General features: G+C 35.3%; 1 protein-coding gene across 2 annotated transcripts; it reads right to left on the bottom strand.

Moving 5' to 3' along the window:
- Positions 1-981: 981 nt before the first annotated feature.
- Positions 982-9,922, bottom strand: LOC120085059 (abasic site processing protein YoqW). 2 transcript variants are annotated; one of them, XM_039040901.1, is made up of 8 exons: positions 9,635-9,922; positions 9,336-9,492; positions 4,723-4,808; positions 4,502-4,614; positions 4,118-4,183; positions 3,287-3,396; positions 3,150-3,215; positions 982-1,691 (listed from the first exon to the last, which is right to left on the bottom strand). In XM_039040901.1, the coding sequence occupies exons 1-8, from the start codon at positions 9,727-9,729 to the stop codon at positions 1,305-1,307; spliced, it is 1,080 nt and encodes a 359-aa protein (XP_038896829.1). In that variant the 5' UTR covers positions 9,730-9,922; the 3' UTR covers positions 982-1,304. The 2 variants fall into 2 exon arrangements, with proteins under 2 accessions (XP_038896829.1, XP_038896830.1); XM_039040902.1 differs by having other exon boundaries at positions 982-1,685.
- Positions 9,923-10,294: the final 372 nt, after the last annotated feature.

Genomic DNA, 10,294 nt, shown 5'->3' with positions numbered 1-10,294 from the left:
CCAACAAGATGTATGGACGTCGAAGAGATGGTTGTGATATTCCTACACATTCTTGCACACGATGTCAAGAATCGAGTGGTACGCAGAAACTTTTCGAGGTCTGGTGAGACAGTTTCGAGATATTTCAACACAGTTCTTAGGGCAGTCTTACAACTTCACATTGTTTTGTTAAGAAAACCAAAACCGATCACAAATACATGCACCGATGGAAGATGAAAGTGGTTTCAGATACAAAAGTACTCAGTTTTTACAATCAGAAAGTGGTCTATTTGAGCCTGCACTATGCTCCCTACCCGATCGACAAGCAATTTTGTTATGTGCAAAATTGGCCCCAACTAATCAACTTTAGTTCGATTGGTTTGAGTCAATCGAGTCAATTTTTCAAGGAAGATTTTCAAAAGATAAGAAAAATTATTTATACAAATTAGCAAAATTTAATCTTCTTTGATAGAAACTAATAAAGGTCGATTGAACTTGTCTATCAATGATAGAAATTGATAGAAAAATCTACCATTGATACTGTGTGATAAGCACTAATAGAAGTTTATAATGTCTCAATATTTTTTCTTTTTTCATTATTTTTGTAAATAGTTTGACATTTTTTTCTATTTGTGAAAATTTCTCATTTTTCAATATTTGATACTCACCCGTCCCCTAGAAAGTTCAGATTAAAATGAAATGAATCTCAAATTACAATCACATAATGACATTTTAACTTTTTTATTAAGATTCTCAAAATATGTAAGATATATTCATGATTTCTTTCTTTCTAACATGGTAGAAAGTGACTAGATATGACGGAATAATTGTACATGCCCGGCCACGGACAGGTAAAAAAGCACTTTCCATCTAATGATGATAATAACTATATGGACGAAATTGAAACTTTTAAGCTAAGGAAAGAAACTGAAACCAACGGCCAACCATTAGAGACTAAAAAGGTAATTTCCCTACATAAAAGTATGCAAAACCAGTAACAAATGAACCATAACATAATGCTTTTTTGCAAGAGGAAAACTGTTACAAACCTATAAGAAAGAGTTCAGTTTAGTGGACAGCGGAAGGATCGACCATAATCAAATTTTCCCTTATAAGCTACATTAGCCTGCCTTCATACAACAAGAAAACACTGCATTTAACACAATCAAAATGTTCAACAAAAAAAAAAAAAGACCTTCCACGTACCTCAGTAGCATCTAACACAGCAAGATAAAGACTAAACGACATATATATAAACATGAGAAGTGGCAGACTAACAAATACCTGTCTGGACAATATTTTTCGTTTTGGGTCGTAAGGCCTATCTATTTCCTCCCAAAGTACGAAAAGAGGGTTGATTGGTTGTCATTACCAGCCTTCAGGTTTCCTTTCTTCCTTTTCTTTGGACTGCTGCCTACCTTGCTGTAGTCATCCACGCCGCTTTTCGACACGGATGAGATGTCTTCACGGTCCCGTTTTATTTGACATGTTGGTGCAGTCTCAGATGAACACTTTGCAAGACAATCCTTTGATTCTTCGGATGAAGCTCTAAGATTTACATCTGTTTTGTGTTCTTCTAGACTTGGCGATGCCTCAGGCTTCACATATGTGTTACAGGAAGTTTTCTCTTGTGAGTCTGAATGTTCCTTTTTAATTTCTTTTGCATAGAAAAATTTGGAGATGAGGTTGCTTCCATCATTCTTTAGCTGTATCTACACAAGAAGACATAACAATGTTACTTGTTGATCTATACGAGGTTAACCGTTCTTGTAAATCAACGAGGACTATGACTATCACTTGAAATAGAAGCATATTGATAAATGCTACGTTCACAAATATTTTTAAAGAAAACTAAAATCATAATAACTTCTACAAAAATATATGCTTGAAAATATTTTAGAAGATGAAGTTACTATTCAAATTTCCCAAAAGATAAAAGAAAAGAAAAAGAAAAAAAACAGAAGATATTTGAGACTGTCGTGTTCATTTGACAGATATGAAAGCTCGTTAAATAAATTGCCAGTTTCTTTCTAATAAATGATATAGGTGACCAATTTCAGCACAGCTCAGTAGCTAAAGATGTTCTAGTATGTGTAAATGTACGAGCTTATTAGTCTTTATCCTTAGGTGTAATTTTACTATTTTTAGTTTAGGAGTTTCATTTATGCCTATATATAAAAGGGTGGAAGAGAAAATGCAACAGAAAAGTCAAACTTGCACACCAGACAAAGAAGAGTGCAAGCATTAAAATTCTGTCTTTAATATATGCCTATATATTAAACTCTAAATGTAGAAAATGAACATAATTGTTCCATATTTTGGTCCGATAATGACAAAAAATATTGATGACCTTAAGGCCAAAGTTTTAATACCCATTCCACATCATCATTGTGAATTTGTAAACCTACAGTGAAAACTTCAAAGTGAGATCCTAGTTATTTTCATTATTGATAAAGCAAATTTCAAGTGTCACTTCACCAGAAGAAGAAGACAGGTTCAAAGTCTAAACAAACAGATTGGTATACGAATAATATAAACTCCAGTCATTTTCATCTTATTCCAAAACAGAATTGAAGACAAAATAATGCTATTTGACCATTCTGTAGAACTTTTTGTTTTTGGCCCAAAGATTGTCTCTCAAACGAATTCCATTCATGTATCAACTATACAACATTCGTCACATTCACAACAGGGCAGGAACATTCCCTATCAACAAACTCAATCATCACTTTGGCGCACTAATATTTTATCTAATATCAAGAACAAGAAGAAATCACATCATTGCACAAATAATTTCTTGCAAAAGCCCGAAAAGAAGCACTAAAATGAGCTTTGATCTATGTATTATATCTACTACTTCAATAACCACGAAAGTACATTTCTATACAGATAATATATACGATCATCAATCATGATAAACCAGAAAACAAAATAAAATTTAGAAGAACAAACAAACAAACTTGCTGAAGTGTTCCACTGGAGGCGAGAAACGTGAATAAACAAAAATAGATCGCAGATAAATTGTTATTGGAGGAAGGAACTAAATCATCACTGAATCTACGAGAGTAATGTAACTCAAATTTTATCCAGCAACATGCTATGACTTTTTTGACTTTGACTAGGATAGAAAAGCTACAAATCAAGTCAAAAAAACAGGAGAGATGAGATACCTCCTTGATGCAGTCTGGCCCATCAAATGAAGGCTTGCCCATGGATGGAGTTACAGGGTACCATACCTAACATTTACATTTTAAACATTAATTAATTATTAACATAAGTCACTGTTTTCCTTTCAAAAAGTTCTTACCAAATCAGGAGCCTCATATGGTTTAAGGACAGTATCATACTTGGACGATGAAGAATCATTCAACCACATATCCATCCGTTCTTTGTCACCCAAAATTACAGGCATCCTATCTAAACAGATCACTCATCAGCCACTAAATAATCAAATTCTCCCTCATCTATAATTTATTATTTTATCGATTAGTGCCAATCGGGAATAATTTTTAAAAGTCTTGGCTTGATTGGGTGGATATCGTATTCACTTCTTTTAATATCAATGGACATCCGTTTCTTACCTAAACAAATTATATGCTCCAAAGAAGCGTGGCTTAGCCTATATGTGTGACATTTTCAAAAAGGAGAGAACATAGAATATTTATTCATATATTGCCCCTTTACCCAAGAATTTGGGAGAGTTTTTGGTATATCATTTGACACTAACTTCAAGTAAGCGGCTCCTAGTATTTTATTTGTCAAATTCATCTTCCTTTCATATGATGTCACAAGCTTACAGAGAAATAAAATGGCTACTATTTTATGGGATGTTTGGAAATATAGAAATAGATGTACTTCTAATGATTGCTTCTCAGAGGATACTTAAATCTATCACATACGTCCTAACACTCTTCTGTTTTTTATCAAGGCTAGTAGGAATTTTTTATAATCCTCAAACCACCCCTCAGCTTAATTTCACCCCTGTACAATTTGGAATTAATACTATAATCTTTTCAATTAGCAAATAGAAATTATTGCAACCACATCAGAGATTGACAATAAGTTCCATCACGTCTTATCGATGTTGAAATCCAGCTGTAAACGTGAGCTAAAACAGCAATAAGAAAAGATGACTGACCGTGCAACCACAACAAAGCTGGAGATGCTGAAGTTGTAAGAATGGTAAAAGTGTAAAGTAATTCACCTGCAAAAACAATAATGAATCAATCCATCAATCGATCAAGAACATTATAGGTCTTCTAGGAAGTAAAGTACATTCAATATCTGGTCAATGATATCAGGTATCAAATCCAGATATCTGAATTACCAGATAGTGAAGAAAACTAAAATAAATTAGTGTCAATATCCAGCCAGAAGTTCAAAAAAAAAGGATATGCAGACTAAAACTAGTACAAGAAATTAAAAACTTTTTTTTTTTGAGGAAACAAAAAAAATCATTGATACAGTGAAAACAAAGTATTAGGGCAAAGTTATCTTTTGCTTGATCATAAAAGAACCATACCTTCTGGGTTTTCCCAACAGTCATATAAAGCAGCAAGAACAAGTGGCCGCCCATCCTTAAAATGGATATAATAGGGCTGCTTTTTTGATCCGTCCTTTTTCCACTCATAGAACCTACCATAGAACTGAGGTTATAAGGGTGTTTGTGCAAGAGTAAAGACAGATGATGAACACACAGACATTCATATAAATATAAAAGTTCCAGGTTCTCCAGAAACATACCCTTCCACTGCCACAAGGCACCTTCTTTTAGGAACTAGGCGGCGAAAAGAAGCCTTTTCACGTATGGACTCTGAGCGAGCATTGAACTGCACATTACAGATACTAGATAATAAGGTAAACACAGATTGGCTAGTGTTCATAGTTTATTTATCATAAAATATTCATCTTAAATAAAACAAATTCCTAAAACAAACCCGAGAAGCATGGATTTTGGTAAGGTGTCCGTCCTTAGCCACAAACTAAAGACAAAATAATACTATAACCACACATCCTCCTCAATTAGAATACTTACCAAAATCATTAAGTATCAAATAATTACAATCTCTGTCTTCAAGTTCCAAAACTTCCTTGTAGTGTAGGCAGAAGTCAAAAGCATGAATCATAAGGTGCAAAGGTGCATAAGAACCCTTAGAACAATCAGAGATGGCTAAAAAGGGGAGAAGGCAATGGATGAGGAGAAATGGAGGCAATTTTTAGGGAAGGAACGTTGAAATGAAGAAACGAGAGCAAGAAAACCAATACGGATTTTACATGATCATGCCACCTCTCAAATCCATGCAAACCTCAAAGGAGAACAAAGCAAACATCTTGTGTGCCATCACCTATATGCACACCCACAGGTGCATGCCCACAGCCCAACTATAGCCTCCATGCTCACAGCGCAAGCCTCACCCACATGTGTCTATGCCCCATTAGCGCACACATACCTTAAACACACGTTGGCCCCCACTACCCCAACTTTGTTCTCTATCACTCGAGTTTTTTAAGTTCAATAATTAGCACACACATATCTTAAACACACGTTGGAACTTTGCCCCAACCTGCACCGGCTAGTTCCTTTGAGCACATGCATGCATGCTCTCTAGCTTGCCCCAACTACTACAGCCACCACTCAAATCCGGGCAAACCTTGAAGGAGCCCGAAACACTCACATCACACACCATCACCTATGCACACACTCACAAGCTCATTCTGAAGGCCCACCCATAGTCTGTGTGCATGCATTGTCAAGCCTCACCCGCATTTCATACTCGGCAGATTTATACCTTTCATGTGTGCAGCCCTTGTTTACCCTATCTGCCACCACCAACAGCTTATTGGGGGATGGGGGGGCATATTTTATATTCTTAAGATATTGTTGTTAGATTTATAGATCCTATTTATATCGGATGTTCTACTTGTTCTATTTTATTGCCTTATTGACTGAAACTCCCAAAAACTCTCTACTCATCTCAAAACCCCTCCTATTTCTCTCATATCGATGGCCTCTGCCAATAAGATTAGAATTTTAAACACTCTAAATATTCCAATGGTGTTGAACAACAATACAAGGATATCACATCAAAGGCCTTTTAATAGCCTTCGAAGTCAAATATTCTTCTTATTGTCCCTGCTTTGAACGTGCTGATAGGAAATGTTAATTTTGTAAACCCTTGGCTTAAACAGAGATTACTTTTCACAATGGTTGAGCATAAATGCATGTCAAAAGTTTTTTTTTTAATTTTGTATAATATATTTAAAATAATAATAATAATAATTTTTAAAAAAAAAAAAAAAAAAAAAAAAAAAAAAAAACCCACCACTATGCCAAAATCACCACATCAAGCACTTATATAGGGTTTTTCTTTTAATGGAAACAAAACTTTTCATTCATAAAAGAACAAAAGCCAGATAAAAGGGAAGATAGAGATATCCCTACCATGCCATGAGATTACAAAAAGTACTCCAATTGAAAAAAAGATTTGCAACAAATCATAATTACAAACAGTAATAGAAAGAATGCACCAAGAAGAAACAAAAATTATAACAATTTCACAAAACAATTCATGGCAAGAGCCATAATGATGTAGAGAATTAGAATATTACACCTTTAATATATTTTTAATGCTGGAATTTTATTTGTAAACATTAGTTGTAAAGTTAGTTATGAGTATAACGGGCTGTCCAGGTCATTGAACCAAGTTACTAGTTTAGCCAGTCATCTCTTTGTGTATATATAGGCTTCCAACCCCTTCATTTAATAATATTCAGTCTATTTCTCTTGAACTCTTGGTGTGTTACATCACATAACAAAGAGATTGTGTCAACACAAAGCTACCACATGGGCAGATGGAGAAAACATGGGTGATCCTCGGCTAACTTGCTGCACATCACACATCAAGTTGGGAATAGATGGAATTAGACTTCATTTTTTTTTTTTTTTTTGGGATTTTGCAACACATATTTGGCCTTCCAAGAGCAAAGAACCACAACAGATCCTTTCACTTTTTTGGGCACTTTAGCATACTAAACCACAAAGGAGTGGTTGAGGAAAGAATTTTTAACGGAAAGATTTGGCACCAACAATCTAATGATAAAGGCGTCTCTTCCTTTGAGGGTCCAAATTTTAGCATCTTACTAATTTCTAGGAGCACAATTGAGCAAGGAGGCTTGCTAGGGAGGCCCATTCCTCCACTTCAAGATCAAAAAGATTTTTCCTGAACTTGAGTTAAGCTCCACCCATTCAAAACTTCAAACCAGTACTACTAGATCAAGAAGCATTCAGATTTGGCAACCCTAAAGGGCCTTGGTAAGGCAACAATAAAGGTCTTAGCAAACTTTAATTTAAGGCCCAAAGGTATCTCAAACAACTTGTCCACTTCAAAAAAGTTGTTGAGCTTGTTGACTCGTCAATGGAAAAATGAAGCGTGACATCAATGAACTAAAGATGATTTATATGAATATGGTCTGCCTCGCATGGAGCCTTGGAGGCTCTCTTCACCAATCTCTTTGTCAAGAAAGTTAAAAAGAAAAGGAGCAGGGGGATAACCTTACCTTAAACTTCTTGAGACTTTGATCTTAGCTTGACTTTCACAAATATTAAAAGGATGTCTTTAAGATAGATACACCCTCAAATTAGCGCATTGGGTGCGGCCCTATTGTTAAGGCCCATGATCTCTTGAGTAACAACTACCCAAAGGTTCCATATTCGAATCTCCGGGTGAGCTTAATAAAGAAAAATCTTGTTGTTTCCAAAGTATGGGCCTTGGGGTGGGTGCAAACTTTTTGGAAACCTGGAATCCAAACAATACACTAATGCCAAACCCTTTCCTACAAAGCACTTCAAGAAGAATGTCCTGATCCATTTTATGACCCATCCTCTCAACTTCTTGGTTTAATATTCATCCACCAACTTGTGATCACGCAAAATAGAGTCTAAAATTTGTCTATCATATATGAATTATGTTGAAGGATTCTGAGCTATGGCATGGTGAAGCACTCTTTTCAATCTTTTGGCATGGACCTTCACCTTGGCTACCATTTATAAAGGCGCGTGCTAATGAGTTGATAGTCAAAAACCTTTGAGCTCCACTTCTCTTTACAAATCAAGCGAAGGTCCATCTCATTTACATAAGAGGTAATATTGTTATTTTCAAAAAGTTCTTCAAATGCCTTTTAAGATATCCCCTTTGATGATTTCAAGCCTTTTTCACAAATTCCCCCATAACTTCATTTGGCCCAAGGACATTGTTAGCTCCTAAACCCAATGCCACTTTAGCCTCGTCTCATATTCAATAAATAGAATTTCCAGCCTTAACTGAAATTTGAAGGATTTCAAAAAAGAAAAGGAAAAAAAACAAAAATAAAATAAAAACAAAACAAAACAAAAACAAAACAAAACAAAACTGAACTGAACTGAATTATGAAGAAATAGGTCTCACAATCTATACTATCAAGACGGAAGGAAGGGCCTCCACTTAAATATAGAATAACAATAAGAAGTATGGGAAACTTGCTCATTGGGTCAAACAAGATTGGGAAACTAACAATGATAGTGCATATGGATATTCTCCAGGGACAAGGATAGTAATACAGACATGACAAAGCTACAATGACTGCAAAGAACAAGACTTTTTTTTTTCAAAAAACAAAAAACAAAACAACAAAAAAAAGAACAACAACAAAAAAATTTCATTGATGATTAAAATAACAAGAGGGGAGAGAGATCTTAAGCCAAAGGATTACAAGGGTTCCCAATTGGCCAAAAAAAATTTCCACAACACAGGGGAGCCTTTTGATACTTTTGATACAAAAAGCCTCCCTTGTTAGGTGCAAAAAACAAAGACCATTAGTTAACTACTGTTTTCTAAAGCAAAAGTCAAGAATTACTTAAAGGGAAAAAAAAAACTACAAAATTGCTACTAAATCAACTACATCAAATCTACAGAGCAACGTGTTATTAGGACTTGCAAGAGCAAATGGTACTAGTATTGTAACAAAACACATGAAGATAAAGCAATCCGACAATGTATGCAACTCTATTGATCCTTTCTGATCCTTGCTCTTGTGAATTTTGTATATCAATTAGATCATTGCTTACCTAAAGCTTAATATATACACACACACAAAGTAGATAGTGTTTTGAACAATATTTTAGAACTCAACGATACATTGTAAAACCTACAGAATAGATCTTTTTTGAGTGAGGTCGTTAATATTTTGAACGATAGTATCAACTCTTTAGTCGAAAATCACAACAGCCTACATAATCACAGGTAACAAAAACAGCAACCATCATTTCAAAATAAATTTCTACACAACGTCCAGGTAAAGGCCAAAAGACGAAAACTCACCATCTTGAAGTAATTAGGTTTCTCGAATTTCTCAGTAAAACTAGGAATCAGCCCCCATTTCATGCATTGGAGGACGACCCCTCCGTCACCAGATTCATCGTCTCGACGAACAACCGGCAAATCCGAGCCCGGGGAGGCATTGAACAGCGGACGAAAACTAAATAAAAATAACAATAAATAAATAAAGCATCAAACCCGGTAAGTTCAGTACCTTCCCATTGACACTAGACATGGAATAGAGACAGAACACTCAAATACAGTCTAGCAGAACGAAATACGAAAGAAGTGAATGATGTTACCGGTCCATGTTGAGGGTGCGGACGCGGCCGCCGGTGCGGTGGCAGGCCCTGGGGATGTCATCGGCTCGAAGAGTACAACGGGCTCTTCCACACATCCGTCTTTGTATGCTTTGCTACAGTCTCTATAGTATTCTACTGGAAAGGAAAGGTAGAGTTCAGAAGCTTGACTGCTGGATGGCTATGGCGGATGCCTTGCCTTGGAGGAGGAGCTGAGCCTGAACGGGAAGTTCTGGACAGACGAAAGGCGGGAAGAGGCAAACCGACGAACTTCCCCTCAAAAAACTCCTTTTTTTCTTGCATTTTTTCTAATTTGCGCAAATTAAACCCCATTTAATAATCATTTGGATCCGTCGTAACTATTTTATTTTCTATTTTTATTTTTAAAAATTTAAATTTATACATATTACTTCTACTTCTAAATTTTTTTTGTTATCTATTTTTCACCAATAATTTAAAAAACAAGCAAAATTTTGGGAACCAAGAAAAATAACTTTCAAAAAATTATTTTTATTTTTTGAATTTGGCTAAGAATTCAATCGTCGTACTTAAAAACATGCAAATCATGATAGGAAGCATGGATGAAGTAGACTAAATTTTCAAAAATAAAAACAAAAAATCAAATGGTTACCAAACCAGACCTTCTTTTTTGTTTTTGTTTTT

The sequence above is a fragment of the Benincasa hispida genome, chromosome 9 (assembly GCF_009727055.1).
Source record: "Benincasa hispida cultivar B227 chromosome 9, ASM972705v1, whole genome shotgun sequence".
Taxonomy (NCBI): Eukaryota; Viridiplantae; Streptophyta; class Magnoliopsida; order Cucurbitales; family Cucurbitaceae; genus Benincasa; species Benincasa hispida.
This window is presented reverse-complemented; position numbering and strand designations above follow the sequence as displayed.